The 19,384-nt window shown below is 38.7% G+C and overlaps 1 protein-coding gene across 2 annotated transcripts in view; it reads left to right on the forward strand.

Annotated features, from left to right (window-relative positions):
* The window catches only part of FIRRM (FIGNL1 interacting regulator of recombination and mitosis), a 52,315-nt gene extending 33,801 nt beyond the window's left edge, over positions 1–18,514 (forward strand). For both annotated transcript variants that reach the window (XM_053469404.1, XM_053469405.1), the window contains exons 15-24: positions 1,097–1,148; positions 1,412–1,501; positions 1,761–1,946; positions 3,613–3,735; positions 5,297–5,392; positions 5,630–5,743; positions 6,078–6,182; positions 11,348–11,428; positions 12,479–12,598; positions 17,745–18,514. In XM_053469404.1, coding sequence (XP_053325379.1) covers positions 1,097–1,148; positions 1,412–1,501; positions 1,761–1,946; positions 3,613–3,735; positions 5,297–5,392; positions 5,630–5,743; positions 6,078–6,182; positions 11,348–11,428; positions 12,479–12,598; positions 17,745–17,939 — 1,162 coding nt within the window. In that variant the 3' untranslated portion in view covers positions 17,940–18,514. The remainder of the gene's footprint in view (positions 1–1,096; positions 1,149–1,411; positions 1,502–1,760; positions 1,947–3,612; positions 3,736–5,296; positions 5,393–5,629; positions 5,744–6,077; positions 6,183–11,347; positions 11,429–12,478; positions 12,599–17,744) is intronic.
* The last annotated feature ends 870 nt before the right edge of the window (positions 18,515–19,384 follow it).

Below are 19,384 nucleotides of genomic sequence, written 5' to 3' on the forward strand. Positions count from 1 at the left end.
GGATGAATGGGCAAAATATGGATGTACTGGATAAATGGGATTCATATAGTATATGTCATATATGGTAGCACTCCCACTTCACAGTGATAGCTGAAATATATATGGTGAGGAACTATTTGTTCTGAACTCCCATGGGCTGCCTTGAGGTTGAAGGTGAGATTGTGTAGCTTGGCCAAAAGACTCTCTAAACATCATGTTTAGGTAGTGTATATATTTGTAGATTTTTCATATGTGCACATAAATCGTGATTTGATGGACAATTTGCCTGAAACTAGGCATTCATTAAATAGCTTAAAGGAACACTCCTGCCAACATATGTACTTGATGCATCTCATAGCTAAGTGTCCCCTTAAAATTATAATTTTGACGCATTTGCAAGTGCATGCAAGGGTTCTACAGATTTATACTGTATGCAATGCTTTTTTCCCCACCCTCTAGCTTTTTGACTAGCAGCCATTCTATACTCTCCATCAGCCAATTCCAACACTGGCTCATGTGAGAGTTCCAGTGGGTTCTCCTAAGACCCTTCCAGGTGTATCTGCAGAAAACACTCCCATTGATAGAATAAGTACAAGTACCATTTTGCTATTTTAACCCCCCCAACCCTGTAATCTTGCCCTATGTCTTCTTGCTGGTAAATGCTGGTAATTTAACGCTTTCCATGCACAAATTCTGCTACTAGACTTTTTCAAAGTTTGTGGTAATTTTTTGTTTTTGTCCCTCACACACATTGTACTTGGGTGTGAATGTACAGCTTATGATATGTGTTACTGCCGAACAAAACACCCCAATATGTGTTCAGTAACATCCACTGAGCACAGTAATAGCACCCATGCATAGGTTTGTCAGGTTGTTTGGGGGGCTAAAAGGCCACATTTGGGAGGTGCCTTCTCTATTGTATATTGTACACATGGACGCCCCAGGGAGGGATCACTTGGAGTCCTTGGAGCACTTTTCCTTGTTGATGAATGCCTTTTGGTCGCTTTCTCAACTCATTTAATGTCATGACATGCCAGGCCGGAAAGTGTATCCAGACCCTCAGAGGGTTAATTCTAAGAAGACAAAGCAATATTTTAATTACCTGTGTTTTACCTAGATACGGAACAGCAGAGCTCTGCGCCCATCATGTGCACATTGTGGCTTGTTTGGTAAGTATTTGTGTCTTCTCTGAAAGTTTTGTATCCCATGGCCAGTAGTGAAACCAGAGTTGCATTTCAAAGATGCACATTGAAAAAATGGCAGTTCTAGTGAAATATTTGAGTTGTGTAGAATCGGGTAGTTTCCCCCGGGTTGTAGGTGGACGCTCAGCCCTGTTAATGGCCACTCATCACCAGGTATAGATCTCAGTTTTTTGTAATGTAATAGTTGTGCGATATGTATTCAAAATTCTGCATTGAATATTTTGTTACAGGTAAAATCGTGTACTAGTGACTGTTACCAGTTATCTCATCTAGCTGTGCTCCTCAGGAGGCTACTCTTCTTAATGGCCCCTGATCACCAGGTATAGATCTCAGTTTTTCATTGGTTACTTCTTCTTTCATAAATATTTGTTGACCTGTAAACAGAAACTGACATACACTCACAAAATAGTGTAACATACATTAAGATGGTGGGAACTTTGGTATACCTTGCTTTATAATGCCAATTGCTTCATGATAATTGTAATAGCATGATTAAGAGAAGCCGTCTGCGTATAATTATATTTTATTCCTTTAAAAAATAAACCTCATCCACAGATTGTCTTTTTCTTGTTAATTCAGATGGAATTTATCAAGATGTTTCCTCCGAAAGAAGCGGAAAACTTTTTAGTTTGGCAGCACCTTTCTCTTGCTGCTCTGCCAAATGCTCTTGGAGCACAAGTAAAGAATGACCTCTTGTCTGCAGGAATCTCTCAATGTTTGAGTTGGTTCAATGGAAGGTGTATGCTTAAGGACCTGCCTCAACTGGTGAGTTCCATGAGAATCTTTTTTTTTGTTTTGTTAAAACACTGTAATGCAATACTCTCCGTATGCGCTAATTCTCAGTTTACTGGGTGGCAACAACACTGCCGATATGCCAAAATAATAAAGTAGTCATAAGCTTTTAGTGCTGTGTTTTGGCCAAACCACATCAAGGCACCCCATAAGAGAGAGAGTCCTAACTGATTACAGTGTTACTAATCTAAAACAAAATCATTGGCTGCCACCAAAACCAAATCATTATGATAACAAAAGTGGGCAGGCTATACCTCACCCACTTAACATTTAATAGGGAGCTCAAACCAAAAAAACCCAAAGGGACTTTTCTTCTCCAACCTAAGTGCCAGTGCTGGAGTCAGGCCAAATTGTATGCATTTTACTTTGCCTTGTAATAACACATGCACTTTTGGTGGCAGCTTTATTATGTACACCGATATGGTAGTTTGCTGCTATAGCCAGGCCTCTTAAAGGTTCAGTGCATTGTGCAGGCAGTCGTGCCTTTCCTCACAGCACTGTTTTTTGTGGAATTATTTGAGTATATTTCTAACTCCTGGAGCAATTCTAGTCATTATCATATGGCTTCTCTTATTAACACAAGGTGTTTTTTCCTCACAGAGTTGAGTTTTTTGTTTATTCCCCATTATCTGTCCAAAGGCTGTAGCGCACAAAATGTGTGCTGTTTTAGATGCTAGAACCATCACACCTAGCACAAACAATCATACCGCAGCCAAACGTATTTAAATCTTTCCCAATTTAATAATTTGTCAAACTAAATAACACAAGAAAATCAAGAATTCAGCTTGTGCCCAGCAACTACTATTCAAAAACCTAAGGTATAAATATTGAGGGATTCCATATTATATGGCCATATATATATATATTGCTTAGCTCGCCACTACATCAATGTACCCTACGTACATCAACATTTTTCATGGCTGTATTACCAAGGAGCTGAATCTGTGGGACTGTACTGCATTTTAACCCAAATAAGACACTCAAGCCATTTCAAGCCTTCTCTGGACACAAGGCTTGTGCATTTGGAGACACGTAAATGAGGCCAGACCATCACGTGGCAGATGAAAACAAAGCAAAAATGTCAGAATTTTGTCTGAAATTCACTGACCCTTTTTCTCACACTCTCATTCTCATTTTAACCCAAATGAATTTAAAGCCTTCTCTCAACAACATTAATGTGGCACCTATGGGGCTGCTCAACCCTACAGTCAGAACCTGCATATATACACAGCAGGTGTGCATTTATTAGTCATTATTATTCTAGCAGCGACCCTGGAGTGTGACCAACTAAATAATGTTTGCAAAGTTTACATGCATATATTCAATTGCAGCAACGTGATTTACTGTTAGGCCAGCAGATATAGCTATCAAAATAGTCACTATGTAAGGTTATAATATTTTCATAATAAATATAATGCGATTATTATACATTATATTTATTATAAGTACACACTAAGCCTGGTAAACATTACAACTGGAAATATATATTTACCTTTTTATTTAGATAGCAAAATAAATATTAAACGTGTACATTTTAAACAGCATCTAAAAGTAATCGCATTCCTAATACTTCAAACCTTAGCATCAGCCCTGTCCAAAGCTTAATAATAATACTTCTCTTCTATTGTTGAATCTATAGAAGTGTGCTTTGTCTGCATTGCTGACTGCATGCAGCTCCTCTTTAGAACCTTTGGACAAAGAGCAACAGTTTGCAGTAACTGGAGTCATTGGTCAATTAATGTCTCTTCTTAACGTGGAACAGGTAAGAATGTGTGAAATTATGTTAAAATCCACCCCAGGGCGTACTGTGGTCCACCCACTAAAAATAAACTAATTCCCAAGAGTGTCTGTACTGCATTCAACCATGCAGGTCATGTGATAAATACCGTATTTGCTCGATTATAAGACGAGGTTTTTTCCAGAGCAAATGCTCTGAAAAATAACCCTCGTCTTATAATCAGGGTCGTCTTATAATCAGACCTCAAATAGGTCTGATTATGAGACTAAGATCCAGATCTCCCGCAGCGATGCAGGGGACCTGGATCCTCCTGTGTTAACCCCCCCTCTACACGCTTCCCGGACTAAGCACTCGGGACCTGGATCCTCCTGTGTTAACCCCCGACCCAATTTACCGGTGCTTCTGAGTCCCCAGTGCTTAGTCCGGGCAGCGTGTAGAGCTCTACGCGATTCGCGTGGAGCTCTACATGCTGTCCGGACTAAGCACTCGGGACCCAGATGCAGGGGACCTGGATCCTCCTGTGTTAACCCCCGACCCAATTTACCGGTGCTTCTGAGTCCCCAGTGCTTAGTCCGGGCAGCGTGTAGAGCTCTACGCGATTCGCGTGGAGCTCTACATGCTGTCCGGACTAAGCACCTGGGGCTCAGATGCAGGGGACCTGGACCCTCCTGTGTTATGCGCCCCACCCAACTCAGAAGCACCGGTAAGTTTGGAGGAGGGAGAGGGAGTGTTAAATGGGGGATGTAAGGCATTTCTGGAGGCAGAGTGCTCTGTGAAATGCCTTTTAACCCCTTTAATGCCACTCTGCCTCCTGAAATGCCTTAAACCTCCCTATATGCCACTCTTCCCCATAATATGCCTTTTAACCCTCTAAGTGCCAGAGTGGCATATAGGGTTAAATGGCATATCATGGGGCACAGTGGCATATAGCGGGTATAAGGCACTTCTGGGGCAGATGTGCATAACTGGGGGGCAGGTTGGAAAATAGAAGGAAATAAAACCAAAATATTTTTCTCAATCATAGCTTTTATTAAAAAAAATAGTTTAAATGAATTAACATTTACTGGTAAAACTTTTTTCCTATAGGGTCGTCTTATATTCAGGCTTTTTCTTTTTTTCCTAAATTAATATTAAGATTTGGGGGTCGATCCCAAATTTAGTGCTGTATCTTCCCACAAATCCTGGTGTGGAAGCACAATGTGTGTGTGTGGGGGGGGGGGAACTACTACTGTCTGACTTTTAGGCGTTAAAGGTGGCGTACCCCCTATTCTCTTGTTTGGACTTTTTTTTATTACTAAATGCAGCATTAGGAATATCATTCTTTGCAGTGAAATACCCCAGCCACTCCCAGAAATAGTTCTTCAGTTGTGTGCATTTTTTCTAATTTCTCGTGATGTGATACAAAAGCAAGCAATGTGATTAAATCATCCCATCAAAGGAAAATTACTTTTATATGGTAAAAGGAGCAGGTAGTCAGTCAGCCAGTTTAAATCATTTGTTGCATAGAGGTTTTCAGATTTCTTCTAAGGAATTTTCTATGCCTAGTGAACAATCCCTTAGCTACTTTTTTTTTGGTTTACATCAGATTTTATGCCAACACGATTTGCAGCAGACGCTTTGCCTTGTATTAGCCCTTTCGACCTTCACTGTACAAATTATGGAGACCACTTTACTAATACAGGTAACGAGGAAAAAAACATTTACACCTTAGTGCTTCTCATTACTATAGAATTATATTTTTTTTGAATAAATTTAAACACACATTTACAAATATTAGTTGACTAGACATTCCAAATACTTTATTTTATTTTTAAGAAATAGTGATTATTTTCAAAGCTCTGTCATACAACATATCTGTGTATATTTAATTTCTGTAAACCAATGAGAGAGTTGTCCACATTCATTAATTTTATTTCAGGTTGTGTCACTGCTGTCATCACTGTCTCAAGAGAACCCCCCAGCTCATGTGCAGTTAGCAACAATAGAATTTCTGGGCTCTTTAGGAAAGATTTGCATCCATCAGGAAGCTCAGGTAAAAAAAAAAAAAAAAAAAACAAACAAACCCTATTGAGTAACAAAAATCTGGTGGCTATGTGAAGAAAAATTAAGAAAACAACAAAGAAATTGTAAAATCTGCCTGCTGTAAACAATTGGTTCTCATAGCCCACCAACTATCCTGGTTTTACCTAAAATCTCCATTAAAAAATCTAGTTGGTTTGACAACAACCCTTACAGATAATCTGTAAGTAATCTGACAGAACAACCATTTTGTACCTCTGAATAAAGTGTATTTGGGGCTGCATGGTTTGTAATGACTGCAGATAAGAAAATGTGATGATTTAACATTGATATATGTATATTTTCAGACTGCTGTTCTTCCGAAAATATCAAGCTTGTTCTCCCTGCTCCTAGAAGACAAGTCATGGGTAATCAAACAACATGCGTTAGAAGCGTTTACTCATTTCGCTAAGGTATATCAATGCATTTTGTGTGCCATGTACTACTATAGTGTAAAGTATTTTTTTTTCTTGTATGATCTTTTGTAAATACCTTCTTGCAATATTACAAATTACAAGTCATGCAGCTAATATACAAATTCAAAATAAAATTATAGATTTCTGTCATGGTCCTCATCAGTGTAGAATAAGTGAGTTATATCCTCAAGTGTGTGTAGAGGCAGCACAAAAAAGAAACATTTTCTGTTCCTCCCTTCCTTGGGCTATAACCCCTCTTGCTTACAGGCCTAACCCTTTTTGTTGGTCTGTTTGAGGCAATTTGTGTCCTATTGACCTCTTGATTCATTTTTGGTTTTTTTTCAGCTATTGTCATGTTTTTACTTTTCTCAGAATGCTGTTTTTAGTGTTTTGAAATGGAAGAACTTACCCTCCTTAGTAGCTTGTCTGTCCAGCCGGTGATTAATATGTTGCCTGTCAGTCCTGTCTGCTGACCTGGCCTTGATAGTTGGTGGTTCTCCCACCAGTCCTCTAATAAGGGCTGCAGCAACTAATCGATAATCGATAATGAAAATCGTTGCCAACGATTAATATTTGGGCTGTTGAAAGTTAGGGAAGGTGGAGGTTATTTTAGGGGCAGTTATGGTTAATGGGGTCTTTAGGGTTAATTTAATGCTGACGACTGAGACTTAATTTAATTAATAAGGTTAACTTAAGGTGCAGTTAGAGGTAAAGGGGTGCAAACTAAGGGGAATCTAAACCCTGTATTTATTTAGGCAGAGTGACACATAGGGGTTAAAAGGCATATCATGGGGCACAGTGGCATTTAGAGGGTTAAAAGGCATATCATGGGGAACAGTGGCATGTAGGAGGTATAAAGCATTTCTGGGGCAGAGTAGCAAGCCTGGGGGCAGATGTGCGCATAACTGGGGGGGCAGGTTGGAAAATAAAAGGAAATAAAAACAAAAAAAAATATTTTTCTCCATAATAGCTTTTATTAAAAAAAAAATAGTTTACATGAATTAACATTTACTAGTAAAACTTTTTTCCTATAGGGTCGTCTTATATTCAGGCTTTTTGTTTTTTTCCTAAATTAATATTCATATTTTGGGGGGTCGTCTTATAATCAAGCAAAGACGGTACTTAAGGGAGACATGACTAAAGGATTGATCCAAGGTCTTATCTCCAAAGGTCACAGAATCTCCTTTTCCATGTGCTACAGAGACCGTTAACTTGTTTAGATCCCATCTCAGTTTCCAGAAATGGCTCAATACAGATTCCAATACTTGACAAGAATGCTTGACATCTCTGTCCGGATGCAGCCCCAAACCCAAGCTCTAGCAGAGGTTTCCCCCGATGCTTAGTTCCATATTCATCCACTGTAGACTTAAATCTTACATATTCAGAAGAATGGCCATCAGAACTTTTCACAGATTCATCTCATCTCAAATTTTGAAATCATTGGCATAGCTGACCAACTTTCCCCACAGCTGATTAGTCACTCCTTCTGGATTAGGCTAGCCTTCTTTCTTCCACACAACTGTCAGGGCCTCTCGTCTGCATGAAAGCAGGTCCTACACATCATCTTTCTGGAGCATTGTCCTAGTGGTCAACTATCCTGCAAAGATGTCCAATGAATCACATTGTTACTGCTACCATTGAGACACAAGAAGTGCACTTCTTTCCAGAATCCTCAGGTGGGCTTTACAGAGGGGGACTTCCTCAGCCATGCCTGGTCAAATGGTCCTTCCACCTGGATGCATTTCAGCAGAGGTGTGTAACGTGTTCCTCACATTGATCTGATGGCTGCTCAATAGAACCACAATGTGACGGACCAACCAGGGACCTCAGGTTGTCCCTCTCCGCCAAGAGCGACTTCTCCCTTCAGGACAATAATCCCCTGCAATCCTTAGGCAATATCCCCAAGCAAAGTAAAGGGATATAGCTATCCAGTACCCAAATAACCAGGCAAGACTAGTCTTTAGGTACAACAAGAGGAGAACTGATTTATTTTAGACACAGACAGCTGGATATATTCAGCAAAACACACAGCTGCTGGGGAGGGAGGACGATATCCTCAGCTCCCTCAATTGGGATCTGCCGCTGGGGAGCAAGGACAGGTTCTTCCGCTCCCGAATCTGTGAGCTGCCGCTGGGGAGACTGGCCGGCTGCACCATCTCCGATGCACTCACTCAGCCGCTGGGGAGTGATGCCGCCTGCATCCCCTCCCTGGCGCTCCTGCTCAGATGCCAGCTCTTCTGCTGGGCTGGTGCCAGTGGAGACCCTAGTCCCATCCACTGCCACATACTCTGGAATAGGCTGTTTTTCAAGCTCAAACAGCTCTTGTCCACGCCATTCATATACTTGAATGCTGTACAGAGACAAATGCCGTCAGGCCTCCCGCTCTGCTCCAGATGGGTCCATCAGCTCTGCATAGCTCACCCCCATTCTGTTTCCTTCTGTTTCCAAGATTGATCCTGGTGTGGAATGTCCCTCAGACTAGGAAGCAATCCCAGTGTCAGTCCTGGAGAAGTCAGATCCCACCGCTGCCAACCAGTTGTGACGGACCGACCAGGGACCTCAGGTTGTCCCTCTCCGCCAAGAGCGACTTCTCCCTTCAGGACAATAATTCCCCGCAATCCGTCGGCAATATCCCCAAGCAAAGTAAAGGGGTATCGCTATCAGGTACCCGAATAACCAGGCAAGACTAGTCTTTAGGTACAACAAGAGGAGAACTGATTTATTTTAGACACAGACGTCTGGATATATCCAGCAAAACATACATTAACATAAAAGAAGATATTGGGATACAAACCCCCTTAATCTGCATCACAGAGACAACAGGGGCAGTAAAGGGATTAACAATACAAAAGGATACAGACGCCACTGAGATAAGGAATACACATTGTCTTGATTAGATTATCTCCCAGCCCAGAGTGTGCTGTGTGGAAACAGGAAATAATAAAATACATTTTTATTAATAACACACAAAAGGATAACATGGCACTCTTTACCAGGGCCCATAGTCAGTAGTAAGGAGGCTGGCACTCAGTCCCCTCCAGGAGCCCATGACACAAGTTGCCAGAACACAGAGCCAAGACCCCAGGGTCTGGAAGTACCGTATTTGCTCGATTATAAGACGACCCCGATTATAAGACGACCCCCCAAAATCAAAATATTAATTTAGGAAAAAAACAAAAAGCCTGAATATAAGACGACCCTATAGGAAAAAAGTTTTACCAGTAAATATTAATTCATGTAAATTATTTTTTCATGTTTAATAAAAGCTATGATTGAGAAAAATATATTTTTTAAATTTCCTTTTATTTGCCAACCTGCCCCCCCCAGTTATGCCACTCTGCCCCCAGAAATGCTTTATACCCCCCTATTTGCCACTCTGCCCCATGATATGCCTTATACCCCTATATGCCACTCTGGCATATCATGGGGGTGAGTGGCATATAGGGGGTTAAAATGCATTTCTGGAGGTATATAGGCATATCATGGGGCTGAGTGGCATATAGGGGGTTAAAATGCATTTCTGGAGGTCCAGAAATGCATTTTAACCCCCTATATGCCACTCAGCCCCATGATATGCCTTTTAACCCAGCATGTACTGGCTGCCTTGGCTTGATAGGAGTGTGATTGCTGTTAGCAGTTTGATATATATATATATATATATATATATATATATATATCAAACTGCTAACAGCAATCACACTCCTATCAAGCCAAGGCAGCCAGTACATGCTGGAACCTGGGGATGATAGTAGTGGGATTACAGCCTCCCTATGCCATGCTACAACCCCCACCCCCCTTACACATCCATGCTATCACACACAAACACATTTAAATACTCATTCATTCCATTAATCACACATACTTCACACATTAAACACACATTAATCACACATACTTACCCAAAAACCCTCCCCCACCCCCTTACCTGAACTGCAGATCTCTCACTCGAAGACTTCTGCAGGGGACCGGCTGTAGAGCAACTTCTCTGGCCCCGCCCCCAGAGGAGGGAGGGGGAGATAGAGCTCTGTGAGGACGCTGCAAGCTTCCTGTCCTCCTGCTTCTAACAGAAGAGACGCTGCTCGCGACCGGTAAGCAGCATGGCCCCAGCAGACATTTTTTGGGGGGTCTGAGAAGACGACCCCGATTATAAGACGAGGGGTATTTTTCAGAGCATTTGCTCTGGAAAAAACCTCGTCTTATAATCGAGCAAATACGGTACTCTTTATAGACGTCCTGACCCAAATCTATCTGCTGATGTACATTTTCCCTCTCTTTTTCTTATTTTCTTGGGTACACCACAAGACCCTTCTTGGGAGAGGTCACGCCGTCATCATTGCACCAACCTAACCAAACTGGATCTGATTTACAGTCTGGTTTGCTGTCTCCATAGCAAACTAACATCCTTAAAATGCAGCACTCCAGAATGTGCACTTTTCGGATCCTAGTCCCCGGTGTGATCTCATTCTTCTTCAGACAACTGTAGATCTATCTTTTGAACCTCTTTACTTATGACATTAGGTGGCTGACGTAAAAGTACTTGGCTACTGCCCAGTGAGTCTCAGAACTGGGGTCTTTCTCACAATTCCTCTTTTCTCATCTCTTATGAGGACAAGGTTTTTTGTTTGTTGTTGAAGCTAGTACCCTCACCTAGGTGGTATCTCCATTCCACCTGAGCTAGAAAATTATTTTTTCTTGTTCTTCACTTAGGAATGAAGGGGACATGTTGCTTACACCAGTTATTGTTAGGTTGTTAAGCTAGGAGAGGACAAGAGACCTGAAATGGGTCAATTGCTCACTTTGTGGTGTCTACAGTCAGTCATGTTTACTAACCAGGTGCTTACTTCACCAGCTTGTTCACATTTTGCTAGAGCCATGGAAACATCTTGGGCAGCCCAATACCTTGCCTCTCCAGAGGTCATTTCTAAGGCTGCAACCTGGCCCACCTTACGCACAGTTATGCAGGTTTCACCTCATTCTGGGCATTCTCACCCCTCTAGGTGGGAGAGTGCTGGTATGTCTCGCTTGTGACCAGGGCTATGAGAGAATTTAATACTGTTAAATTATTCTTTATGTTCTGTCAAATTGCATTTTCTCTCAAAACAATAACACATACCAATAATTGTCTACTTATTTTTTACCAAAACACATAACATGCTTCAAAGGAGACAAGCCATGAAGAAGTTGTTCCTCAAAGTCTTACATCTGAAGAGACAAAGAATGAAGTGATCTCATTTCTAAACAAGGTATCACTAATTATTATATTTGAGCAAGCAAAATACAACCTTAACCAAAATGGAAGTTCCTAATTGTAGCGATTAAACCATTAAAGGCCAGACTGAAAGGAAAGAAGGCAGTTGTTACACTTGTGGCAATTTCTAGTAGGGTTTTTTTATTTTGTTATTTTTTTTACGGAGCTAAGCACTACAACTGTCATTGAGCACTTTAGTTCTGCATCATCCTGCTTGGCCAGTACCTTTAATTTTCTTTGCATGCATTTTTATAACAAGCAATATAACTTACTTTTATGAGATTAACTAAAATCATCATTCCAAGTAGGACATGCGGTATATAATTTTTTCCCCTACTTGCCATAACTTGGGCTTTCCTGATTTGTACATGCCTGCTGCTTTATACAGAGCATAGCACAGAGTTGGAATTGCACAAACCAGAGTTCTACCTACATACCAACTGTTTTGATCTTTTAGATGCAGTGCATGATATGAACAGCTGTAGCCAATGTAGATAAATCTAAAGCCAGTAAGGTATTGGCATGCATAAAGAGGAGTATTAAATCACAAGATGAAAATATAATTTTACCTCTTTATAAAGCGATGGCGAGACCTCACCCTGAATATGCAGTGCAATTTTGGGGAAAGTGCAGAGGCGCGCTACAAAGTTGATTAAAGGAAAGGAGAATTTTAGTTATGAAGAAAGACTAGAAAAACTGAACTTGTTTTCACTTGAAAATAGATGTCTAAATGGCTCTCTAGTGATCTGTTCACCAGGAGGTCTCTATAAAAGACACAGGGTCATCAGTTGAGACTCGAGGAAAGGAGATTTTAACATCAGCATAGGAAAGGGTTCTTCAAGTAAGAGCAATAAAAATATGGATTTCTCTGCCTAAGGATGATGTATAATCTAACTCCGTGGATATTTTTTAAGAAAGGTCTGGATGCTTTTCTGGTTAAGCATAATATAAAGGGCTACAACTGTTAAAAGGGCAGTCCTGTTAGCAAGTTGATTCAGGCAGTAATCTACACTAAGCAAAACCATGTGTAATATTTTGTTTCTAGACCACCACAAAATCAGAGACAGAGGATATCAGGGTACAACGTGTTAAAGAAGAAAAAGTTGTCCTAGATGCATTCTTTTCAAATGCTACATCAAAACTTATGGAAGAGCTGTCTCTTGAGGTAAGTTAAGTGGTTCTATCATTCGTTGCCTTCTAGTTTATTATGCACTCAGGAGATGTTGCAGAACACATATTGGGGTGTTTGAAATTGAAATATACTAGGAGCTGTAAATTCATGTGTGAAATTTGTGAAAATTACTATTGCAAACTTTGACAAAGGCTGGTGGTAAAATGTGTGCATAGCTCACGTTGTGTTTGTTTTTACATGATCTGTTTGTTTTTACACGATCTGTTTATGTACCTGACATACCCGTGGCGTGGGATTGACCGGTATTCCGGCCAAGACTCCCTCTCCTACGCTGTTCTTTTCCTCCAGGTACTTTTGTTGTTGTTGTTTCAAATGACTTTTTGCCTACAGCCGCTGTTTGTCGAATGCGGTTGTTATGTGGCACAGATCTCCTTGCCTTATATGGATATTGTACATCTATGTCCGTGCTGACAGTTTATTGGCCTGCTCTGTCAAATCTGACTTGCGGTGAATTGAAAAAAAAAAATTGTGTGCATAGAGTTAAAATACCCTGGGTTGTCTAGTTTTCAAAATATGTGGTTTCATTGGGTAAATTGAATTGGCCAGGTTGAAATACACTCACTGGCCACTTTATTAGAGACACCTTGCTAGTACCAGGTTGGACCCCCTTTTGCCTTCAGAACTGTTAATTCATTGTGACATACTTTCTACAAGGTGCGGGAAACATTCCTCAGAGATTTTGGTCCATATGGACATGATGGCATCACTGCAGATTTGTCGGCTGCATATCCATGATGCAAATCTCCTTCGCAAAGGTGCACTATTGGATTGAGATCTGGTGACTGTGGAGGCCATTGTAGTACAGTGAACTCATTGTCGTGTTCAAGAAACCAGATGAGTTTTGTGACATGGTGCATTATCCTGCCGGAAGTAGCCATCAGAAGATGGGTACACTGTGGTCATAAAGGGATGGACATGGTCAGCAACAATACTCAGGCTGTCACGTTTAAACAATGCTCAATTGGCCCCCCAAAGTGTGCCAAGAAAATGTCCCCCACACCATTACACCACCACCAGCCTGAACCCGATACATGTTGTTTACGCCAAAGTCTGACCCTGCCATGTTGTTTACATGTTGTTTACATCTTTCATGTTGTTTACGCCAAAGTCTGACCCTGCTATATGAATGTCATAGCTGGAATCAAGACTCAGACCAGGCAACGTTCTTCCAGACTTCCATTGTCCAATTGTGGTGAGCCTGTGCCAATTGTAGCCTCAAAGGCATCCCAAACATAGTACTTGGGGGCGGAATGACCAGTTTTGAAAAAGAATGTTTTGAAATAGCAATATGCTACTTGTACTTATTACCCTATAACTTACAAAAAAAGCGCAAAACAATATTGGGTCTTTCAAAAACTCAGGAACCCAGAAATGTATATAATGTCTTTTTAGGATATTCTGATTGGTCAATTGTAGCTATTAGAAGTTATTTGGCACCTGTGGCTGTATTTAAGGACCTACCTGTAGAGCCAGGGCCTTTTTACCCTTGGTGCCATAGTAAAATTGTAGCAACTCAGCCAACACCTCCAAAAAAGATTTTCCCAAGTTCGAATCCTTCTTAGCAGCAATTGCTGAACAACTACATGAACCATGATCAACTGTACAAACAATGTTATGCGAATATAAAAATTATGGGACCACACAGATACTTTATCGTCCAGGATGGAGGCACAAATTGATTCACAGGACTGAATCTGCTTTGGTTCAAGAGGTTCAACTGAACCGAAAGACGACAACAGAGCTTGTGCAGGGATTGGAGATATCCGGTACAAAAGTATCTCCATCCACTGTTAAGCGAGTCCTACATCGCCATGGCTTTGAAAGTCTGTCATGTCTAAATGTTTTGAAGATTACTATAACTCATTATATAATTTAGAAGGCTCCGTAAAATCTCAAACAGATATCCGAAATTACCTGCATTCTCTTAAATTACCGAAATTGAAAATAGAATACTTAGAAATGCTAAATGCTCCGATAAAAGAAGACGAGATTAAAAGAGTGATTTGAAAGATTGGATAAGAAAAAAGCTCCAGGTCCCGATGGATATACAGCGCCATTTTATTTAGCATTTAAAGATATTATTATACCACTATTATTTAAATTCTTTGAAGAAATAGCAGATGGTTCAAAAATTCCCTCTGAGATGCTATTGGCTTCCATTACTCCGATACCAAAACCTAATAAAGACCCAAGTAAGGTCCCGAATTATAGACCTATATCATTAATAAATATTGATATCAAAATATATTCAAAGATACTTGCAGAAAGATTAAAAAATTATCTACCAGAAATAATACATTCGGATCAGGCAGGTTTTATTATTGGTAGAGGTTTATCAGATAATACTCGTAAAATGATAAATTTGATGGATATAACCAGTAAAAGTTCAACATATACAGCGTTTTTGGCTCTAGATGCCGAAAAGGCTTTCGATCGCGTGGACTGGAAATTTTTATCTGAAACTTTGGAGGCCTTTGGCATATCCGGGAAATTTAAAAATAATATTTTAGCACTATACCAAAATCCAACTGCTCAAATTGTAGGTCCAATGATAACATCAAAATCTTTTAGAATTAATAATGGAACGCGACAAGGATGCCCATTGGCACCTCTATTATACGCTTTGTCTATTGAACCACTAGCGCAATCAGTAAGAAATTCAAAAGAAATAATGGGGATCAATATTGGGCAAAATGAATACAAGATAACACTCTTTGCTGACGATATTATATTAACTCTTTTGAACCCAGATAAATCAATGAGATACGTTTTGAAATTAATAGAAGAATATGGGAATTTTTCCAACTATAAATTAAATGTTAATAAAACTCAGATCATCTGTGCCAATCAGACTAAAGAGCAAGCTAAACTAATGAGATCACTCATAAATGTTAATTGGAGCATGGATTCATTGGAGTATCTAGGTATAAAAATTAAATATAATCTTAAAGAAATGGTTAGAGATAACTATAATATATTAATGAAGAAAATGGAAGAAAAATTAAATAAATGGAAGAGCCTGGAAATTTCCTGGTTAGGAAGAATAAACGCTTTTAATGCATACTATTTACCTAAAATAATTTTTCTGTTAAGAGCGATACCTCTGAGAGTCCCCTATCTTACTCTCTCTAAAATCCAAAAAATAATTTTAAGGTATATTTGGCAAAATAAGCCACCTAGAATATCCTTTAATAACCTAGTTAGACATACTCAAAGAGGAGGCCTCTCGGTTCCTGATATCAAAGATATTCACGAAACGTGTATGATAACACATTTATTACTTTTAGATAGACCGGAAAGTGATAAAACTCCATGGTTCATTATTGAGAAAGAAACTACAAATCTTCTACATCTATCAGATTTTATTTGGATGACCCATGATACAAATAAATATATTAAAAGCGATAACTTAATAATTAAAGATTTAATGATAACAGTTAATAAATTTAAAAAAATTATGAATATAAATAATAGGCTCCTCCCCACAACTCCAATAGAAGTTCTGACTAATTATATAAGCAATTTAGATCTAACTAAATGGAGCTATACAAATATAAAACTTATATCGGATTTATACAATACAGAATCTTTCATACCTTGGCCATTGTTAAAAGAGAAAGGAGATTTACCTAACTCTGAAATATTCAGCTATATTAGAATAAAACACTATCTTCAAACGGTAGAAGTAACATCTTCCCCAGGATATGAAGAATTCCTTAATAAACACTTTAAAACTAGATTAATTCACCGAGTAGTACATTAAAGAGAAGTATGGGAACAGACGATTCTTTGCTTAATAAAGAGAAATGGGAAAAAGATATAGGAATTATACTCCCTAAAGAGGAATGGTTACAAGCTTACATAGAAATTAAAAAATATTCACATTGTCTTGGGATGCATGAACTCTTTTACAAAATTATTCATAGATGGTATAGAACGTCTGTTCAAATTTCTAAATATGATAATAACCTCTCAGGGCTGTGTTGGAGATGTGGAAAGGAAGATGGGACAATTTATCACATGTGGTGGAAATGCGAAGAAGTGAGATCAATCGTATTAACCCTCTTTAAAGTAAATGAAGAATTAGTAGGTGATAGAATTGAACCATCTCCCCAAATATTCATCTTTCATATGGGACTTAAGAATTTCCATAAAATACAGAGAAATCTGATAGTCCAATTAATTTTGGCTTGTAAACTCGTTATAGCGAGAAATTGGAAAATGAAAGGTAAAATATCTTGGAACGAGATACATGCCCAAATTCAATTTCAACACAAAATGGAAAAAGGCTACTATGAGAACGTAGCTAAAAGTAATATAAATATCGATATTTGTAAACCATGGGTAACCCGCACGCATGTAGAGCTAGAAACTGTGAATCAATTATAAGGTACCACATAAAATTTGAGAAACCTGTATGCTATTAAATATTTACTTTTAATTTTACTTTCTATAGCGAGAGATACAAAGTAACCAGGAAAATGAGTAATAGAATAATTATATAACATAATTTAAATAACCTATCAAAGAATTTATGAAAGAAGTTAAACTATAAATATATCTCATTTGGTTAAATATTTTAATGCTATATATACGATCTATTTATGAATTTATTTATGAATGGATATATATGTCTATAATCTGCTGGCAGAATCTCTCGTTTTAAATTTTCTGATTTGTTATTTAAAACATGTCAGTCATGTCAGAATGAAGCTTGCGGGGGATCACCAGGACGAAAACCTTTTGGAGGAGTGTTCTCTGGTCAGATGAAATACAAATTGAACTGTTTGGCCATAATGATCAGCACTGATTATGGAGCGAAAATATGGGTTCACCTGAAGAACGCCACCCCCCCTGTAAACATGGAAGGTCATCATTATATGGGGGTGTTTTTGCTGGAAGGGACAGAAAATAGATGGCATCATGAGGAAAAGAGGATTATAGTGCAGTTTAGTTGTAATAATCTTGAGTTTGAAACTTTTTAGACAAGGCTTATGTAAGCTTTCGGCCTCATCTCTGCACATTCTGGAATCAATTTACAATCCAGCACGGCTTGGCTAATTCCTACTGCTATTTGTGTTATATAATTGAACATTTTTTGTTTTTTTGTGTTAAACAGTCTTCAGCAAAAAGATCTCGCCGTTCAGAATCCGATGTGCACGAATTGGAGGTTCATATCCAAGCTGCACATAATGCATTAACAAATGTACAGTTCCTGCTGCAAAGAACACCATCTCCAGATTGGCTTCCAGAGAAACTCCAAAACATTTTAACTCTACTGACCTCAGTGCAAGAGACTTGCAAGCCACGCTGAGTCAATGTCAGTACATAGATCAAACTGATTGATAATTTTTTTTGTCATCGTACTCCTTTACGTTTACTTGACATAATGAAAATAAATGTAAAAAGCAAAATGTGTTGCTCAAAAGTTCTCATACCTCTAAGTCTACTGTGTTCCTGAATGGTTTCATATGGTTTAAACACATTTTATATGTTTTATGGGGAATGTTAGCACATGATATATGAAAATAAAGTTTATGTGGGCTTTTACGATTTTATAAAATCTTATCTGTTGGAGCAACACATGACATGCTCTGGGGAATGTATTGGTATATGTTAGGAGAATGCATTGCGCATATTTCCAGAAATGCTGGTGTCTTCCCCTTCAGCAGTTTCGAAACAAAACCTGAAAATCACATTTAGCAATGTCAAAAAACATATTTTTAAGTACTCTGTATTTGAGTTTGTTTAATGTTGTATTACTTATTATATAATATCCCATAGTGTATAAATGTTTTGATAAAATTACATTTACTAAAATATTTTTCATTTTGGAAATTGCTGTATTATCCTATAATTTAATATAGATGTTTTATTCTTAAAGAAAAACTTCTGTTTTCTGTGTAAATTACTTGATTAATTTTAGTGAATAGAGCCCATAAGATAATGTTTGCAGGAGAGTCATAGTGTCAACTTGGCTTCACTGTACATTAGTAAGGGCCAACCCCAGTTTTGGCACCAAGATGAGCTTCTTTGGGAGCAAAGTCAAAATGCTCAATGCTATAGACAAATATAGTGTATCCTTTCATGTCATGAAGCACAGCGTCTGAAACATCAACCGCTATTGTTTTTTTGAAAAAAGGGCTTTTTCATTAGAAAATTCTATTAATGGGTTTTCCTTCAAAATCTACATTATTTAGTCTTTTATGCCAGAATCTATATGGAATGTCTTCACAATTGTATGTATGCCAAAGGTAAGATGTGTGCGCTCCAGTTTTACTTGTACAAAAGACAAAGCAAGCATATTAGGGATGTTATCCATTGTGGGGGTAAAACTGCTAAAATAGTAAAGAACAACATTTAGAATACGTGTTAAACAGATTATTACTAGGTGTGCCATTTGTGTTAGCTAATTAAACCTTTTTTTCTTTTGGTCAAAAGAGAGTGGTAAAGCTTATATATATAATTTGTGTTCTTTTAATTGGCCCCTAGAGTGTCAGCTACATATGTCTTGTGTATGTGTTACCTTCACAACCACTTTTCTCCCACCCTAATCTCATCAGCGGCTTTTTGCCACTTCAATCTGTTTCATACAGTTAAAAAAAATAAAAAAAAGCCCCAAACACGCATTATTAATAAAAAAATAAAAAAACAATCATTTTGGCATTTTTATTATGTATTCTTTAGGTGTTTAATCGATCAGTTGCCTAAACTTGTGAATTACATGTGGGACTGAAAATGCATGTCTATGACCCAATT

This window comes from Spea bombifrons, chromosome 6, assembly GCF_027358695.1.
Source record: "Spea bombifrons isolate aSpeBom1 chromosome 6, aSpeBom1.2.pri, whole genome shotgun sequence".
Classification (NCBI taxonomy): domain Eukaryota; kingdom Metazoa; phylum Chordata; class Amphibia; order Anura; family Pelobatidae; genus Spea; species Spea bombifrons.